This window comes from Hevea brasiliensis, chromosome 12, assembly GCF_030052815.1.
Source record: "Hevea brasiliensis isolate MT/VB/25A 57/8 chromosome 12, ASM3005281v1, whole genome shotgun sequence".
NCBI classification, from domain to species: Eukaryota; Viridiplantae; Streptophyta; class Magnoliopsida; order Malpighiales; family Euphorbiaceae; genus Hevea; species Hevea brasiliensis.
The window spans coordinates 2,030,938-2,050,995 of NC_079504.1; the positions used below are offsets into that span (position 1 = coordinate 2,030,938).

The 20,058-nt window shown below is 35.3% G+C and overlaps 2 protein-coding genes across 2 annotated transcripts; one reads left to right on the forward strand and one right to left on the reverse strand.

Moving 5' to 3' along the window:
* Positions 1–89: 89 nt before the first annotated feature.
* LOC110666093 (kinesin-like protein KIN-7C) lies at positions 90–7,692 on the reverse strand. Its single transcript, XM_021826475.2, has 12 exons — positions 6,259–7,692; positions 5,831–5,920; positions 5,641–5,741; positions 5,409–5,522; positions 5,227–5,308; positions 5,068–5,135; positions 4,898–4,963; positions 4,653–4,777; positions 3,780–4,116; positions 2,389–3,354; positions 1,519–1,832; positions 90–818 (listed from the first exon to the last, which is right to left on the reverse strand). Exons 1-12 carry the CDS (start codon positions 6,512–6,514, stop codon positions 491–493), a joined length of 2,847 nt encoding a protein of 948 aa, XP_021682167.2. The 5' UTR covers positions 6,515–7,692; the 3' UTR covers positions 90–490.
* Positions 7,693–15,661: 7,969 nt separating this feature from the next.
* On the forward strand, positions 15,662–18,823 carry LOC110666074 (uncharacterized TPR repeat-containing protein At1g05150). The gene has a single exon (XM_058130791.1). The coding sequence runs from the start codon at positions 16,211–16,213 to the stop codon at positions 18,602–18,604; it is 2,394 nt and encodes a 797-aa protein (XP_057986774.1). The 5' UTR covers positions 15,662–16,210; the 3' UTR covers positions 18,605–18,823.
* Positions 18,824–20,058: the final 1,235 nt, after the last annotated feature.

A 20,058-nucleotide genomic window follows, 5' to 3' on the forward strand; every position in this document is an offset into this window, starting at 1 on the left:
TTTCTTACATTGATGCTGCCTAGATGATCAGGGCTTTTCTGTTTTTTTTCCAACTCAATTTCTTGCTGGCGTGTAGAAAACAGGGTGAGATCTCTTGAACGGTGCAAGTGGAAGATAAACTTTTTCCTGTCTTTTTTTAGCATATTGAAGAATAATAACTTTGGATACAAATATTCAATCTAGGCATGCATCCTAAAAGCATAAAATCTCAATCTCGCCTGAAATGTATTTATGTTTCCCTATTTTTGCTTCTATTAACATTCTATGAGAAGGTTTAAACATATATTTATATAGAAGGATGTACAAAGGAATGCCTTTAAGCAGCAGAATCAATGAATTAAAGAAAAAAGAAAATCTGCAACTACAGTCAGCTCACAGGCCGTGTTCAATTTACAATGGAGAGAACTCGAACGTTCAACCATGCAAGTTAAAGCTATGCAATGAAGAGCCATGGAAGAAAGAAACTTTTCTACCTCCCACAGTCACAAGCTTACAATAGCGATAGAGCAGACATGTTGTCTCTCCAGCTGGAGGATTTCTGACTTGTTGACGGGGTTAAGAAACTGAGTCCAAACATCTCCTTGGGGGCATAGCTTGGCTCTACAAACCCAACCAACTTGGCAACAAGCAAAGAACTCTCCCTCACATGTTTCAAGTCTTTTGTGTCTGTCCATAAACGGCGCGTCAATTGTAGGCTCCTCTGCTTTGTGTCTAAGTCAATACCCCACCTCAAGTAAAGTTCCTCCCTCTCCCTTTTCATGAACTTTTTCTGTAATTGCCTTGCTAAAAATTCTCTTTCGCGATTGAGAGCCTTCAAACTATCATCAACAAACAAGCAATTTCAAATACAAGTATTAAATGGTCTGCATTAGACTAGGAAAAAAGGCAACATAAATTTCTCTGGCTTCGTTTCATGTAGCACTCAAAGTGATTTGAGTGAAAAAAAAATTTGCAGAGATTGTGTAAAAACAAAACAATTAAATTTTGCCACCTGGTCAAAGTCTGGAATATGACTGATTGAATACCACTAACTAAAATGTCGGTAAGATATGGGAATGATAAGTGTTGGCAATGCCATCTCTGTGGGCTTTAGAGACTCGTCTTTTTTAGTGGCATTAGCAGGGCGACACTTTAATTGATGGTATTCAAATTATTTTCAACATTGCCATATCTTATGGACACTTTAGTTGGTGGTATTTTGTTTTTACACAATCTCTGCAATTTTTTTTTCACTCGGTTTTGATAAAAAGCCCTCAGCTTCGTCTTACATAGTCTATAAAATAGTTCTTGTCTCCTCGAAAGAAGAAGATCCATAACATCTCAAGATCCCATAGGTTTTGATAATTATCATACTGAACACATATTTATATTCAAGTTTATAAATATAATAAGAAATTGCTTTCACTATGTATAATATGGCTATTGATCATGTATTTCCTTATGTGCATGTTGCTTGTGACATTGCACTTACCAATGTATATTATAAGATAAAATCCCTAGATGGATTAGAAAGACTACCTTGAGGATGGTGTGACAATCTGAGTATCTATCTTCGTGTTAGTTCCACGGGCGGATGTATCCTTCAGAAAGTACAATCTTCTAAGCTCAACCTCCATGTACACATTGTCTGAAGGATCGCCTTTGAAGAGCAAAAAAAAATAGCTTCTGTGGACCAACGGTACATTGCATTTGACCCATAGTTCAATTATCTTTCTCTGGCATCTTTGGAATTTTTGGGGCCAGTTATGATGCTGCCTAGCACCATTGCCTCTCTCTGCACCTGCATCTCTGCTGTTCCTTGAGTCATCAGTCCTAGTTGATGCTTCCGGAACCTACAAAAAAAAAAAAATCCTGTGGTAATTGAAATAGATTTTTTGGTAAGGTCTGCTAAATGGCTGCAGGGTCAGAAGTGCCAGCTCCTGCAACTCCCATTTGTCCCACTACATGGGAAAAAAAAAAAAAAACCATCTGATGTGGGTGTAAAACTATACAAGGAGCAGATTCACTAGGAAGCATAGCAACCCTACATTTTGGGGAGAAAGTATAATCCAAACACAATCATAATTCTTAAAGATAATCCTAACAACTGCTCAACATAATCCTAACTCTTAAATCACATGATTATCACTTGCATACATGGACAGCATTATTCATAGAAACATGAATATTTAATAATAATGGTATTTTTGTTTTCTGTTTAGTGTGTAAACATGAACTGTATTCTGCCTATAAGCAATCTCGTATACTCGATTTGAATGAAATTGACAAGGTTCAACATAGATATCAAAAGAAGAGCATGAGATGCATGTGAACCGTTAGAATGAAGCGAAGAACATGAGAAGAAACATGGTTTTTAGTGAGTGTGTGCGTATGTGAGTTCATTCTCACTGGAACATAATTAATTTGCACCTCTGACTGAGGTATAGCCAATTGGTTCACTCCTGCAACAAAATCAAGGACACTAGTAGTGTCGTCTACATCTACTTCTATCTCTTTCATGCTCTCTTCTTCTGTGGAAGCACTATTGATGGAATTTTGAGAATCTTTCCTAGACATATTTATAGTTTCGGCATCATGTTCTGATTCAGTGCGCTTTTGTTCGATGTCTAATGGTCTTTCGATAGAGTCCTCGGTATGAGGTTTGTTCTCATTCTCTTCTTCTGATTCATACCACATATCAGATGGAATAGTCATAAGAACTGTTCTCCTACTTTTGCTTCTAGTCCATGTCAAGCCTTTAGAACTAGAAGCAGCTGCTTCAATGGAAGCGGATTGTTCTAAACGGTTTATGGTCTCATACAATTCCTGAATTTTTTGCTTCAGAGCATCATGAGAGTTGTATGAATTATCATGGCTCAACTCTTTATCTTCTTCCTGCGTTGATGGTGCTGCACCTTCAATCCTCACTTCTGTTGTGGCTAATTTTCCTTCTTGTTCTTCAGAACCAAGTAATGACACATCACCTTCTGTTTTCCTGTTTATACTGGCTTCCTCCATCTCAATGCATCGAACTTCCTTGCAGATATCTTCAATTTCTTCATTATTTCGTTGAGAAATCTCCTCCCAACCTTGACATGGATCAGGCCCAAAAAACTTTGGAGTGCTATCATCCAGCAGAAAATTGTCTTCAGGATCTGGAATTTGTAGGATTTGCGCGGTGGGAGCAAGCAAACTGGCCTCTTCAAAATCCATGTTTTTTGCAAGACACACAGGATCGATCACTTCTGAGGACTCTGATGCTGAATTTTCATCTACTCTTGAAAGTCGATCTTCCCCAATTGATCTTAGCAAACACTCAGCTCGAGATTGAGCAAGATCACGTTGCCAAGTTAATTCTTTAATCTCTTTGTCCATCTGCAATATTTTCAAGAAAGCATGTGAACAAACTTTGACAAGTGTTTAACAGCAACAGGTGTTCCCTTTTTTTTCTCGTGGTGTACAAAAGAACTAAGCCCTCACCACAGCAATGCAACAGCTTTGACAGAGAGAAATAGTTCTCAATTCATTTTAAAATAAAATATCCAGCCACAATCAGAATGATGCTTATTCAATGAAAATCAATGAACATCAATCACGTATGGGAAGATTAATGGACCCTTTAACGGGCCATGTTATGTACAAGTAGCAGTTGACTAAGTGAAAGTTTTGCCTCCAATACGTATCTACAATGACTACACACAGATAAAATCATTGTTTATTTAATGCAAGTGGCTTATTTCATTCCAAAAGATGTGGAGTTTGCTTTAAATGCAAATTAGCATGACTGCATAAGTATTCACCTGTTCAATAAGAAGTTCCTTCTTTCTCAGTAATGCAGCTGTATCACCTGTGACAGAAATTGATCCCATGCTCTTTAACCGACCTTCCAGCCTAGTTAGTTCTTTTTGCAATTGCTTTACCAATGCCTTCTCGGACATCACTACATTGACCTGTGCATTAGTAGCCACCTCTTTAGCACAACTTGCAAACAAGAGAGTGTTTCTTGACTGCTCAACATGACTGCGTGAAGGGCTTATGGTGCAGATCATGGCAGTTCTGGCATTGCCTCCCAAGGAGTTATGCAGTATGCGTGTTAGCTTAGAGTCTCTGTAAGGTATGTGTCCATTTCTTCCCTTGCTGCATCAATCATGGCAGTAAGCTAATTCACAACTCAAGCTAATACAGTCAAATTTAGGAAAATATGTCAACAGAATTTCAGAAGACTAAGGATCATACCTGCCTCAAAACAAAATTAGGGTATAAAACAGCTTTTAGGCCAACAATGGATATCAAAGTAGGAAAATATGTAAAGATTGATCAGCAATAGATCAAGCGGGATGACAGCAACACTGAATATGTAAAAGCATAAAATGATCTAGCCTATTGATCAAATTTTAGGCATGATCAAATTGAAAATGAAGGAGAAACCTGAACTTTGTTAAGCATGGCGACCATGGAAGCATTAAAACACTATGGGATATATATCCTATGGCTTATTTATCTACGTATTGTGGTCCACAGAGTTCCACTACCTCAAGGGTTGGGATTTAATTGCAAAAGTTTTAGATATTAACATGCATACTAAAACTTGTGGATCAACAAAGCCATCGTACAATTATCCTTTGGAACTCTTTCATTGTTTCATATTAACAATTTAAAAAATATTGTCCCACCTCAATTTGCGAACTACCGTTCCCAGGGTCAGTAAACTGCGATTTATGTGGGAACCTTCTTTTAATCTCGCACCAGCTGCCAATGTCTGAGAAGCACGCTCGCTCCCCGCAAGATCAACAAAATTCTATGGAACAAAACCAACTTAAGTTTTTCTTCTAAGTATTTAGAAAAATTTGCCCTATCAGATGCTTGAGAAGAAATTCCAATTTATCACTAATTCTAGGGGGAAAAAGTTAATTCATACCACTGTAGCTGTGAGAGTGCTTGAACTTCCGGCACCTGAATATTCACGAGTAGAGCTTTCTACTGTCTGGGAAATTCCACCATTTGATTAAAGGCAATGAGCAAGAATATATATCAAAATAGGATGTGGCCACTAATTAAATTATCCACCAAAGTAAACAAGAAGCTTACCAGTCTTATGATTTGATGAGATCTGGAGCTGCTCTCATTCAGAGAGGTTTCTCCTATTTGCCTTTGAGCTACAAGAACACCAAGACTAAAGTTATTAGTCTCAATCACTGAAAAAACCAAGACAAACATAAAGTGTGTTATATAGCTTGATACCATTACCTTCACAAATAGAGAGGAGCTCCTGAAGGTGGTTCCTATCTATTAAAGTCTCCTCTATAAGCTTCTCGACTACAGTGCCTTTCTGTTGATTTGAAATATTGTTACTTGAGTCTTTTTGTGTGCAAAAACAAGGTTATATTACTGCAATATTTAGATTTAAAGAAAAGGAATACAATATTTACATCTGGATCATCTAGGACTCTAAGTGGAGTACTATCTGTGCTAAGGAGATCTCTGACAGCTTCATTGTAAATCTCCAAGGCCGAGAACTTCAATACAAATTCTCTTTCTTTATGCTAGATACATAACCAAAAAAAAAAATCCTTAAATATTGCGGTACACAAAGTGTAATAACCTTCAGAAACATATTATCAAAAAGGAATAGGGCAATTTATATTTTCCTTTTTCACAAACCTGGTTCATGTATTCATATATATCTGCCACTGCATACTCGGTAACTCCGCTCATAGTATATGTCTTCCCGCTGCTTGTTTGCCCATATGCAAAAATACTAGCTGGAGATACATTTATGCATTGTGAAAATTTGAACCAGATCATGCAGAAACAGAATACTGGAAATCAAACAAGAAGAAGATAAGCTCACAGTTAATGCCGCTAACTGCAGCAAGAGCAATTTCTTTGGCTCCTTCCTCGTACACCTGCTTTGTGTGGCATTCACTCCCAAATACTCTGTCTATACCAAATATGATAAAATTAAAAAGGGAAAATTGGAAGGTTTTCTTTGTTATCTCAGATGAAAAAAAAAATGAAGAAAACAACCAAATGAAACGACAGAATGAGAGAATAGTAACACAGGAAGAATTATTAACGAGAAAATGGAAAGGTGAATATTATTGATCGATTGTTTCTGTTATATACACGGTACACATGCTTAGCACACTAGTTTATTATACTGCACGCCAAGCTGTTACTATTAACAAACTAATAACTGTTTCCAGCACAGCTTAACCTCCGAACAACCTTTCCCACCTCTGTAACTTATATAACTCTACACAGAAGCGTTTGGCTTACCAAATGTATAGGCAGTAGGGACCAAGGAGCGGTCAGGCATGTTGCTCTTGAATATAATGGTGGTACTGTTAATGCATTCCCAATCGCAGACATCGTTTCTCGCAATTTCTCTCTCGTTCAAAGGCCTCATTCTAACCGAAACAAAAATTCTTTCGTCTTGGCCACTTGATCCTTGTAAATCCCCAAACATCAACTCGTCACCTCCCAATGACGACCACCCCATGTTCATCCTTTCCTCTCGTCCTCTCTTGATCATTTTCCTCGCAAACAAACAAGCAAAATCCTCTAAAATCTCCTTTTCTCCTCCTACAAAAACATAGCAGAGAATTCTAATTCTTTTCCTGTTCTCGCTCCAAAAAGAAAAGAAAAAAATCCCTTTTTGAACGTACAAAGAAATATCTATTTCAATTGCAACAATTCGGGGAAAAAAAATCAAATATTTGCGAGAAATGATTCGGTGATCAAATGCAAGACAAATTTACAGAAACGAACCAGCCAAACAAAGAGGAAAAGCTTTGGCAGAAACCTTTTTCCGTTCTCTCTCTCTCTCTCTCTCTCTCTCTTTCTCTCTCTCGCTCCCTCGCTCTCTGTGTTCCTGTGAGGAGAAGACGAGGGAAAGAGAAGAGAGAAGAAATGGCTGAAACACTAGAATTGCAAAGAAAGAAACAGAGCCGTTGTTCTGTCTCTCTCTCCTCTTTTCTCTCTCGCTTGAATTAGTTACAAATAATAAAACTCACGCCTCTAACTAAAAATAAGATCCAACTTGCCGTTTTATACTTAACGATTTTCCCGCGCATTAACGCCTTTGCTGTATCTTTCTTGGACGGGTCTTAACCGGTTTTGCATTCAGATTTTGAGACTAAATAACGCCTTTAATAAAAAAAATAAAAATATAAAGATTTAATTTAAAACTTTCTTAATTATTAAATTTAAAATATATTTTTCTTAATAAAAATTAAATAATAATAAAAATAAATAAATTTACAATACATTATTTTTATTGAATTATAATATTTCTTTTTGAAATATTCTGCGTTGGGTAAAATTGGGGTGCCTTCTCTTTTTTATGGCTACCATTTGGTTAATTGATTGATGCCATGTTATTACAGGATTCATTTCAGTTTCACCTCTAATTCTCGACAATATTCCCTATTATTTAATTTAATTTAATCTGAATAACCTAAGTACAATATTAAAGATATTAAAATATTTCTACTAACAAGCAAAATTCAAATGAATTATGAACATTGTCCCAAGTTGCTTGTTTGTTATATTTCCTCCTGAAGATGAAGCTGCTTTAGGCTCTGCAGAAGCAGTTTAAGTTGCTTATGTCATAGCGATTTCCATAGCGCGGTCTTGTCTCTACACAATACTTTCTGCTGCTCCTTCGGTCCTGTGGAAGATTGATGCTGTCAAGAGCTTCTTTGGGTCAAACTCGTTGCTTTCGTGTTAATATGATGCCCCTGTATCAAATAAATATTAATAGATCATAATAATCATAAATATAATATAAATTATAAATATAAAATTTAATTATTATAAAAAAAATAGATCTTGAATAAATAAATTCTCACAGATCTAGAAAGCGTATTTGATACGGAGTTTAATTGAGTCATTCTAATAATTGAGAGAGACCCTTTAATTTAATAAATTGATTTCTCTCTCTTGACCCTTCTTGAGATAACCCTATTATCTCTGACTTTATGAAAGAGAATGTGCGTGACCTTATAGCTAAAGAGAGAACTAACTCATACATATGTATATCTAAGACTTAATCTGGTACGTCCATCGAGTATTCTTATACAATTAGAATTATGATTTACTTCAATTAAAGCAATCATTGTATAATTAAGATTTGTATTAATTAAAGTAAATATCAATTAATATTGGGCTACATTAAAGGAATTGATTTTGACCCATATAGTAATATTAATTAAGGGACAAAATCTTATATTCTCCCACTTGGCACAATAATTAAGTGATATAAACTTTAATAATATAAACATTAGGCGCGCATAAAATAAACAAATCATTTCCATAATATACTTCATAATTACCTTCCTATAATAAATTACTAAGTATGGGTTATGGCGATTGTACATTGTTTAATCACATACTTCCTTCTATATACCACAATACTAGCAATTTACCATAATAGGTATATAATGGATATATGTTTATCACATTATGGTCCATAATAATATCTTAAAAGACTTTTCCTATTATTATTCACTTAAAATATTATGTATATACAATCATGAGAATCAGGAAATATTTTAATGTACATCAGAAACACATCAATAAGCTCAGAATATCAAAGCCAATACATCATTAATTAATACAACCAAGACTCATTCTAAGCACATGTTCTTTAAATGTCTTAGGTTGTAAGCCTTTAGTCAATGGATCTGTAATCATGAGATCAATATTAATGTGCTTGATAAACACTCTTCCTTTCTGAACTTCTTCCTTAACGGCAAAATACTTTAATTCCATATGTTTGGCACCCTTCGAATATTTGTCATTCTTGGAGAAAAATACTGCTGTGGAATTATCACAATAAATTCTCAGTGGCTTGCTAATGGTGTCGACTATCCCAAGTCCTGAGATAAAGTTCTGCATCCATAATGCATGAATTGTGGCTTCAAAACATACCACAAATTCTGCTTCCATAGTGGATGAAGCAATAATAGACTGTTTGACGCTTTTTCATGATACTGCCACTTCAACTAATAGGAACAGATAGCTAAAAGTAGACTTTCTACTGTCAACACATATGCAAAACCTGAATCTGAGTATCCAACCACTTCTAAATGATTAGACCTCCTATAAGTGAGCATGCGATCCTTAGTTCCTTGCAGGTATCGTAAAACTTTCTTTGCAGCTTTCTAATGATGGATTCTAGGATTGTTTTGATATCTACCAAGCATTCCAACGGCAAAGCTAATGTCGGGTCTTATGCAGGTTTGAGCATACATCAAACTGCCCACAACTGAAGCATAAGGAATTGATTCCATTTCTTTACATTCCACATCATTCTTTGGACATTGATTGAGACTAAATTTGACCCATATGAGAACAATTCCTACTGAACATTTATGCATATTAAATCTCTCTAGAATTCTATCAATATAGGCTTTCTGAGACAATCCCAATAGTCCTTATAATCTATTACAGAATATTTCTATTCCAATCATAAAGGATGCCTCTCCCATATCTTTCATTTTAAAATTCATTGAGAGAAAATCTTTAGTCTCACATAATATGTCCAAATCATTTACAACAAGCAAGATATCATCAACATACAGAATTAAGAAAAAAATTTACTCCCACTAATCTTTTGATATATACATCGATCAACGATGTTTTCTTTAAAATCAAAAGACTTTATGGTATCATTGAACTTAATATACCATTGGCCGAAAGCTTGCTTAAGTCCATATATTGATTTCTTAAGTTTACACACCATATGGCCTTTTCCTTCAACTGAGAAACCTTCAGGTTGGTCCATATAAACTTCCTCTTCAAGTTCTCCATTTAGAAAGGTTGTTTTCACATCCATTTGGTGCAACTCTAAGTCATAATGAGCCACCAATGCCATGATAATTCTTAATGAGTCTTTCTTTGAGACTGGTGAAAATGTTTCTTTATAATCAACACCATCCTTCTGAGTATAACCCTTGGCAACAAGTCTTGCTTTATATCATTCGATTTTGCCATTCGAGTCACGCTTAGTCTTAAATACCCATTTACACCCAACTCGTTTAGATCCTTTAGGCAATTCAACAAGATCCCATACTTTGTTTTGTTTCATATATTTTAACTCATCTTTCATGGCATCTAACCACTTATCAGACTCATTACTTTCTATAGCTTGTGAAAAGGAAACTGGATCTTTATTAATTTCTATGTCAAAATCTGACTATTGCAAGTAAACCACGTAATCATCAGTAATTGCCGATCTCCTTTCTCTTTGAGATCTTTTTAATGGCATTTCTTCTGGTTCACCTTCATTAGCTCTTTGTAAGTTAGCTTCTTTAGGATGTGTTTCATTATTATGTTGTGTAGCATTGTTAGATCCTTCAACAACTGCTGGAACAACATATGGAGTAAGAGTGGATATTGGAACTTTAATAGGCACATGAAAATCAACTTTATTTTCTTGTATATCCACATCCTGTCTCTCAACACTTCCACTAACTTCACCATTCTCAAGGAATCTTGCATTACCAGTTTTCACAATTCTTGGACTATGGTTTGGAACATAAAAACTATATCCTTTAGATTTCTCTGGATAACCAATAAAGTATCCACTTATCATTTGAGAATCTAATTTCTTTTCATGTGGATTATAAATTCTTGCTTCGGCTCGACAACCCAAACATTAGATGTCTTAAACTAGGTTTTCTTCCAGTCCACAATTCATAAGGTGTTTTTGAGACTGCCTTGCTAGGAACCCTATTTAACAAGTATACAGCGGTTTTAAGTGCATACATCCACAAAAATATAGGTAAAAAAGAGTTACTCATCATATTTCTAACCATATCCATTAAAGTTTAATTTTGCCTTTTCGCCACCCCATTTTGTCGAGGAGTACCTAGCATAGTATATTGTGCATATATGCCACGAATTTCTAAGAACTTTGCAAATGGACAAGGACATTGTCTCATTTCAGTGTGTTTTTCATAGTATTCACCATCTCTAGCTGACCTTACTATTTTCACTTTTCTATCTAATTGCCTTTCAACCTCATTTATGTACACTTCAAATACATTTATTGATTGAGATTTTTCATTAAGCAAATAAATATGTCCATAACGTGAAAAATTATCAATAAAGGTAATAAAGTACTTTTCTCCACTAAAAGATGGAGCATCAAAAGACCCACATATATCAATGTGTATAATTTCAAGAAGCTAACTGCTTCTTGTGGCTCTTTTCTTATTGTGTTTAGTTTGTTTTCCCTTAATGCAATCCACACACACATTAAGATTAGTAAAATCTAGACTCGGTAGAATCTCATTCTTTACCAACCTCTCTAATCTTTCTTTGGATATGTGACCCAAACGCTTATGCCACAAAAAAGCAGAATCTTCATTCAGTCTACTACGCTTAATTCCAATATTGCTAAAAGTGACAAGCAAGGATTCAGCAAAATTATCATCAAGTTTCAGCCTATATAAACCATCAATAAGAATTCCAGAACCAATAATGGAGTTATTATTAAATAAACTGAAACATCCATGTCCAAACTTAACATTAAACCCAGATTCATCAAGTTTTGAAATAGAAATAATATTCCTAGAAACTGAAGGTACATAGAGAGTTTGTAAAAGATCTAAGTGATAACCATTGTCCAAGATCAAACGGTAAGTCCCTATGCCTTCAATTGGGGCCTTCATTCAGTTCCCCATAAATAGGAAGTCTTTAGTTGAGTTTGTGGTTTGGATAGTAAGAAATCCCTATATCAAGTTGGATACATAAGTAGTAGCACCAGAATCAAGCTACCAAGTATTATTAGGAAGTTCAATTAAGTTTGATTCAAAACATACATAAGCATAAGTATTACCTTTCTTTTCGAATCAGGCTTTACGTTTCAGGCAATCTTTCTGATAGTGTCCTACTTTCTTATAAAAGCGACACTTATCTACCATTTGTTCCCCTTTTTCAGTTTGAGAAGCATTTGAAGATCCTTTCTTTTTCTTCTTAAACTTGTTGGCCTTTGGTTTGAGTCCTTTACTAGCTCCTTGACCCATAATGTTAACAGAATGAGTCCCTTGATTCTTTAGTCTCGTTTTCTCCTAAACTAGCTTACTGGCCAATTCATTAACATTCCACTTATCCTTAATAGTGTTGTAATTGATTTGAAATGACCCCATATTCAGGAGGTAGTGAGTTCATAATGAATTGCACCAAGAAGGAATCATCCACCGCCATCTCTAAGGTCTTTAGCCTTGCTGCAATATCACTCATCTCTATAATGTGCTCATGCATACTCTTCGACCCATTATACTTCATGGTCGTGAGTTATACCATTAGAGTACCAGCAAGTGACTTGTCTGCAAAACGAAACCGTTCTCTCACAAAATTAAAGTATTCTTTTGCATTTTCAGTTTATGGGATTGTTGTCTTAATGTTGCTGGCAATAGTCATTCGCAGAAATATAAGGCTTAATCTGTTGACTGTTCCTATTGCTTATGGTACAATTTCTCTTCTTCACTGCTTGTATCTTAGTAGCAGTGGATTTATCTTCCAATAATGCTAAGTTAAGTTCCAAGACACCTAAATGGAACTTGACTTGCTGACACCATTTAGAGAAGTTTAGCCCATTGAATACAATAACAGATGAAGCTTGCAAATGAAGAGTAATAGCTGCAAAATATTTTATATATACTCAAATTAAAATAGATTCGGACAATTCAAACAATTAGAGTATACTACAGTTCTCCTTTGGGTAGATACTATAATATACTTTCCTAAATTAAATGCCTTTAAACTTGATTAGACAATAATTAACTTACATCAAATATATATATTGTCTTTTGACATCCAATATATATTTGATAAAATATTATTATCCTCATAATTCTCACTATCATAGAATAATTGATTTATCTTTGTGTAAAATCATTAAGTTCTGATGAATAATGAGTATCAATTAATTCATTTTTCATCACAGGCATCTATTGGTATGAATAATTGATAAGTTTTATATGCATGTAAGCATCATTCATAGTTCGGCCAATTTGGTGACTAACAAACTATTAATTTTATTTTATTTTAATTACGCCACTTTGGTGATTAATAAACTAAAATAAATATTATAAGGCATGCATATAAATTATGTATCTTAATAAACCTAATATTTGTTCATTCATTAGGTTTAATTACAAATCTTAATTAGATTGGGTAGAAAATATAAATTTTTTTTATTTCTTTTGAGAAAATATGATCTCAAATTTAAATCTCTTTATAACACAATTTTTCGTCTTGTTAATAATTCTGATGCCCAAAACTTAATTGGATCAAATTTTAAAAATATTATTTTAATTATTTTAATAATTAATTTTAATTATAAAACTTTCACAATCTACACTTTAATTATACCATTATCTAATAGCAAGTAAGATCTTTACTATTATATTCATCACCATAAACTTAATGGAGAAATTTAATTATTCAAAACCTAGAACTCTGATACCATATGTAAAATAAATCTTGATAGATCATGAATAAAGAGAGTATCAACTCATATATATATATATATATATATATATATATATATATAAGACTTAATCTGATACGTCCGTCAAGTATCTTTATATAATTAAAATTAGGATCTACTTCAATTAAAATAATATTTATATAATTAAGATTTATATTAATTAAAATAAATGTCAATATTGAATCACATTAAAAAAATTAATTTTAACTTATATAATAATATTAATTATAGGACAAAACCTTACAGGTCAGTCATGTTTCTAATTGGGTAACATTAGCAAAAAGCTCTTGTTGTCAGGGTCTAATTGGGTGGTTCCATCTTCTCATTTGATCTATTTGTGTGTTTTCTGCGCCGTTGGGCCTTGTAATGCAACTCATCCGAATATAATCAAGTGGCTTCTAGCAACCAACAACTAAAACAAAAATAAAAATTAAGAAAAAACTTTTATCATTGCGAGTGAAAATTATATAAACAAAATACCAATGCTGCCCCTGTAAACAGAACTGCATGTCTGCATGGCATATAGATGAGGGGCGAATTTGTACTTTTAACATTGAATTCATCTTATTATTTAATTCTAGCCCTCTGTCTCCTAACCTTTGCTAAGTTTGAATGGGAATATTATTATATGTACTCGGAACAATAAAAAAAAACTAATTTTTCTTTGATTACAAAGAAGTAAAATTTATATATTTAAAAAAAAAATATATGTGTACACTGCATACACTGAATAAGTCCCGTTTAAATGATGGTTTTTTGAAAAAAAAAAGAGTTTAAATGGGTAAAAGAGAATTTTTTTACAAAAGATAATAATTTATTAAAAATAGCTTTAAAAGGCCCAAAAAGGGTATTACATTCCATGGCCCATTAACAATAGGAAAAAAAAAAAGAAGCTACTAATTCAAGTCAATATTACCATAAAAGAGTCCATTAGTAAGGCCCCATCAAAGATCCAATAAAGCTTGTAAAGGATCTGAAAACCAGCAACCCTATCCAAATGGAAGACCCGGTTTCTCAACCCATGCAGCATTGCTCAACCATGGGACATCCGAGCATAGAGCTCCTCCATTTTTTAGAACAAAAGATCTACGGCTAATAGATAGCCATCTTGCCAAAAACCACAATCAGAAGCAATCGTACCTTGCATATCCCTATAAAACTATAAACAACAAGCAAAGCCATAGAACTAGAATTGCTCAGCATCAATCGATAGCTCATGAAGGAAGAAATAGTAGGCAAGGAGGCAAGGCCCATTAAGGAGGATGGTGGCACCCTTCAACCAGCTCTTATACACCGTTGAGGAACCTCCTTTCTTCCTTCCACAAAGAGCAAAGTCCGATTTTGCTTGAAGCTGAAATCAACATTGTCGGCGCACCAGAAGCACCCAAAACACATATGCTAAAGATAAACCCCTTTATCGAAGAGCACAAGACTTGCAAAAAGGCAAATAGAAACCAAATGTACACAACCCAACCCAAAGGTAGGAGAGACAAAACCCACTTTCAGGCCGAGGAGGAGGCCTTCCCAACCTTTGAGGGGCAGATGAAGCCAAACGTTAGCCGGCAAGGGAAGGAACAAAACCCAAGTTTAGACCAAAGGAGCAAAACAGAGAGAAAAAGAACAGTTGTGTTTTCCTTGGTTCCTCACATCTCTTTGAAAGAAAGAAAGAAAGAAAGAAAAAAAAAAAAAGTGAGTTAACGAAACACAAGGGTAAGTAAAGATAATCTTTATATTTTTTTTTATTTTTTAAATATTATTTTTTTTTATTTTATATTAAGACATAGGATGAGAGAAATGAAAAATATAAATTATTTTATTTTTTATTTTTTTAAATTTATTATTTTTTACGTTTTTTTAAATATAAAAATATATTTATTTTTTATTTTTTCATTAATTTAACTCTTCTCAAATATATATATATATTTTTAAATATAATACTCTTTATCCTTTTTTATTTATCATCTTAAATTAAATAATCGTCTTTTAATTTTAAAAATTATTTTTTATTAATTTTAATTTTCATTAAAAAAATATTTAAATTTTAATTCAATACCATAAAAAAATCCACCTTACTTGATTTTATTGGTACTTCAACTAGAAGTTGGTCTGTACTTATCTTAGACGCGTCAAAACAAATCTCTCCACCACTTAAAAAAAAAAAAAAACTGTTAAGAGAGTAATATTTTTTATTTTATATAATGTCCAGATAAGTTTCTGGCTAGACGTAATACTAAGCGCTAGAGCCAAACAGTATTAAATTAAAATTTAAATTTTTTTTTACACAATTGAAATCGAGGAACTATCATAAAAAAAAAAAAAAACTTCAAAATTAAAATTAGGGGGTAAAATTAAGGGTTGCCCTTTCGATAATTGCCCTTCCATCACCTATCCAAACCAAACAGAAACCTTATCCGACCGGACCGGTGTGCGGTGGCCACCTATGCAGGACGCAGCTCCAGCACATCACTAATAGCTAACGGACAAATTGAACAAAAGAGAGCTAAACAAAAGAGAGAAAGAAAAAACAGCTCCACTCCTCTCTTCCTTCCCTTTTCAGTTTCGCCTTTCCCTTTCTGCTTAAAGGAATTTGCAATGAAGATTAGAGAACGATAATCCACAAAATTAAACCCTACTTTAATGAATTGAGACTTCAACGGAGTTGCTTGTTATCTGTATTCGCGTTATACACTCCAGTTTTCAAACCCCAAAACTAAACCAGCACCTAAAATGACAACCAGAGGGAGCAGATCAGAGAAGGTGAAGCGAATTTTTCAGAAATTTGATTCTAACCGAGATGGAGGTCTCAACAGAGAAGAAATGGCGGCTCTGGTGGTCGCTGTGAACCCTAGGGTCAAATTCAGTGACGAGCAAATCAATGCCATTCTCGATGAAGTGTTTCGTACTTACGGCGAGTTCATCGACGGCGAGAAAGGTTTAACTTACGACGGCTTGTTGCGTACTTATGATGACGGAGCTGGTGACGTCGACCGAGACTTCGATGCGCTTGAGCTCGAGCTCAATTTGGACGATAACAAAGGGATCTCGATTGCGTCTGAGGCGTCTTCCTCGTCAATTTTGGACGAGAGGACTATTGAATCGCAGAAAAAGCAGACAACTGCTGCGTGGGCGGTTTCTCCTAACCATGGGATTGTTTTCGATGATACCTGGAAAATGGTCGACGATTTGGAGATTTTGGTTAAGAGATTGAAAGCCAAGCAAGCGAAAGATGGGAAATTGAAAGGAGACAATTTTGATGCCTATTCTGATGCTGGGTGGTCGAGGGAATTGGGCCCATCTTCGGAGATGACAGAGAAGAGGATATTTTGGGAGGAGTCGGGGCATGACTATGCAGTTTTCGTGAAGGAATTGGGCGTTTTGAGGAGCCGTGCTGACGGGGCGAGATCAAGAGAAGAGGCGTTTGATGGGCATATGGCGATTGGAAGGGTTTTGTATGAGCATCAGTTGTTTAAGGAGGCATTGGTTAGTTTTAAGAGAGCTTGTGAGTTGCAGCCTGTGGATGTTAGGCCACATTTTAGAGCTGGGAATTGCTTGTATGTTCTTGGGAGGTATAAGGAATCTAAAGAGGAGTTCTTGTTGGCGCTGGAGGCAGCTGAGGCAGGTGGGAATCAATGGGCTTATTTGCTTCCTCAGATATATGTCAATCTCGGAATTGCACTGGAGGGTGAAGGTATGGTTTTAAGTGCCTGTGAATATTATAGAGAAGCTGCTATTCTTTGTCCTACTCATTATAGAGCTCTGAAACTTCTGGGTAGTGCTCTGTTCGGGGTAGGGGAATATATGGCGGCTGTTAAGGCCTTGGAAGAGGCTATTTTTATGAAACCAGATTATGCTGATGCCCATTGTGATCTGGCTTCTGCGTTGCATGCCATGGGTGAGGATGAGAAGGCCATAGAGGTGTTTCAAAAGGCTATTGATTTGAAACCTGGTCATGTGGATGCTTTGTATAATTTGGGTGGTCTTTACATGGACTTGGGTAGGTTTCAGAGAGCTTCGGAGATGTATACCAGGGTGTTAGCTGTGTGGCCAAACCACTGGCGGGCACAGCTCAATAAGGCTGTCTCATTGTTGGGGGCTGGTGAAACTGAGGAAGCTAAGAAAGCTTTGAAGGAAGCTTTGAAAATGACAAATAGGGTTGAATTGCATGATGCAATATCACATTTAAAGCAGCTGCAGAAGAAGAAAGTCAAGCCTAATGGAGGTGCAAATGGAGAGGGAGCTTTTGTTATTGTGGAACCCTCAAAATTTAAGACAATGAGTGAAAAAACTACATTGAGGCAGGACTTAGCCAATGCTCTTCAAATTAGGGCTTTTCAAAGGATTAGCAGGTTGGGTCGTTGTGATGTGGAGCTTTTGAAGAAGGAAATGACCGAAAATGATGTGCCATTGTCATATTCTGGGGGTGGTGTTCCAGAGAAATCTATACGCAAACCTAACTTGGAGGAAATCCTTTGGAGGTTACTTAATTTCCTAAAGCCTGAAACCTTTCAGGGGGCTGTCAAGGCAATAAATGAGAGGATTCTCTCTGTTTTGGATGAGACAGGCTCAGGCAGGGTGGACTTGGGCATGTTTTATGCTGTTCTTGCCCCCATTTGTAGTGGCAGTCCCGACAAGCGAAAACGGATTGCTTTTGATGCACTTTTGTGGCGTCCTGTGAATGAGGGAGGTTCTCAGATTAGAAAAGTTGATGCTGTTGGCTATATAAAGTTGCTGAGGGCTATTTACGTTCCTTCTCATGGAGTTAGTGAAATGTTAGAAGTTCATGGAGAAACAGATTCTTCAATGGTATCTTTCAATGATTTCCTTGTGATGTTTGATGATCCTGATTGGGGTTTTGGTATCATGTCAACACTAGTAAAGCTTGAAACTGGAGATAGGAATCGCCATGGAAACTATGTTTGCTCAGTCTGCCGCTACCCAATTATTGGGTCCCGCTTCAAGGAGTCCAAATCTCATTTTAGTCTATGTAATCAGTGCTACAGTGAAGGAAAGGTGCCTCCTGCTTTTAAGCAGGAAGAGTACAAATTCAAAGAGTATGGAAGTGAGGCTGAAGCGATGAAAGATAAGTGTATGTGTTTTACTTTGCATTCTCATAGTCATTGATGGCACATTCACTCAAATCTTTCGTGTTGGTTTGTATTATCCTGTCACTGTATTCTAGTATTGTGTGAATTACATAGCTCGTTGCGTTCAGTGGGCATCACACCCTTTGTATAATAAGTCATTTTGAGTAATATCTCAGATCCTGTTTCCCATTAGGTTGTAATATAGATCTTTCTCTTTTTTTGTCCTATGTTCAAAGTAGATTTTTCAAATTGTGTATATTACCTTTTCTGTTTCTTGGTGCCTTTTGGTTTGGCCCTTAAGAAAATGTAATGGGGTGTGCATATTTCCGTGTTTGTCGGTTATGTACTGATCTAGCATCTCAAGTCTCTGCTCCAAATGTTAATAGCTTGAACTTTGATTGAAACCAGCATTGTCAAATGGAGGAATGAATGTCTAGTTTATGCATCTTTATGGTGTGACTAGTCTTACTGATGATAGGAAGGTAGAGAACTTTCACATATTTGGATGTGTGAAAAAGTGTTCAAAGTTATTGTTATGGATTTACAGGTCTTGTTTCTTTTTATTTTTGAGTGGAACCAAATTGCTGGAGAGCGATTTGCATTCATTATGTGGTATACAAATGTATACTATGCATACATGAGTCTTTTGACATTTTCTAAATGGAAACATTTTACTTTAAAAGGTATACTTGACGTTCAAGTTGGGTTGAGTGGAGTATATTGGAAATTGCTGGAGGCAATTTTTGTACTTCATTTTTGAATGAATATTATCATAACTTGTAAGCTTCAAACTGCTCTTGAAAGGGTGTTTGATACTTTAAACAACATAATCAATACTGAACTTCCAAAATGAGGCAGTGCAGGAAATTCACTTGCAATCCAAATCTGTTGTGGACTTAATTCTTTCCTGGAAAAGGATTTTGAAGGCGAAGCTGAAGCCATCAAATTTCAAAATATTCCGAAGGGTTGTGAAATTTTCAGGCTACTATTGATTTGTTTATGAAACAGCAGTACAGAGAGAAATAAATGTCATCTTTTATTGCATACAAACTTCGTTGTGGAGAAGGGATTTATTGTCATTTAAACTGGTGGTTGACAATTTGGGTGGACTAGTTGGTTGCTGTATTGTGGAAGACGAGGCAATGAATGAATGTTGTTGCCATCGTTAAAGTTGGCCTCTGGCGGTTAAAAGTTGTCATCCTACTTTATGATGCTTATAATTGTTTTGTTCGTAGCGATAGGAGAAGTTAGCCTCTGTAATAATGTTACTAATGTTAGCTGTTATTGTCTTAGAATAATCACATATTTGGTATGTTCATTCTCTCTCTCTCTTTTTTTTTTTTTTTTTTTTTTTTAAATCAATGGTATGTTCATTCAAGATTGCTCAATTTGCTAAATTGCTCGTTATTATGACACTTTACATTTGATTATACTATCAAACAGATGGCCATTTTTAGTTGGCTATCATCTAGTGGAGCCAAGCACGGTAAG

Coding starts and splice junctions, on each gene's coding strand:
- LOC110666093 (XM_021826475.2), bottom strand. CDS start 6,514: ATGATCAAGAGAGGACGAGAGGAAAGGATGAACATGGGGTGGTCGTCA. Junction 5,921..6,258: donor CCCTACTGCCTATACATTTG/GTAAGCCAAACG, acceptor TATTTGGTATAG/ACAGAGTATTTGGGAGTGAA. Junction 5,742..5,830: donor TGCAGTTAGCGGCATTAACT/GTGAGCTTATCT, acceptor ATGTATCTCCAG/CTAGTATTTTTGCATATGGG.
- LOC110666074 (XM_058130791.1), top strand. CDS start 16,211: ATGACAACCAGAGGGAGCAGATCAGAGAAGGTGAAGCGAATTTTTCAG.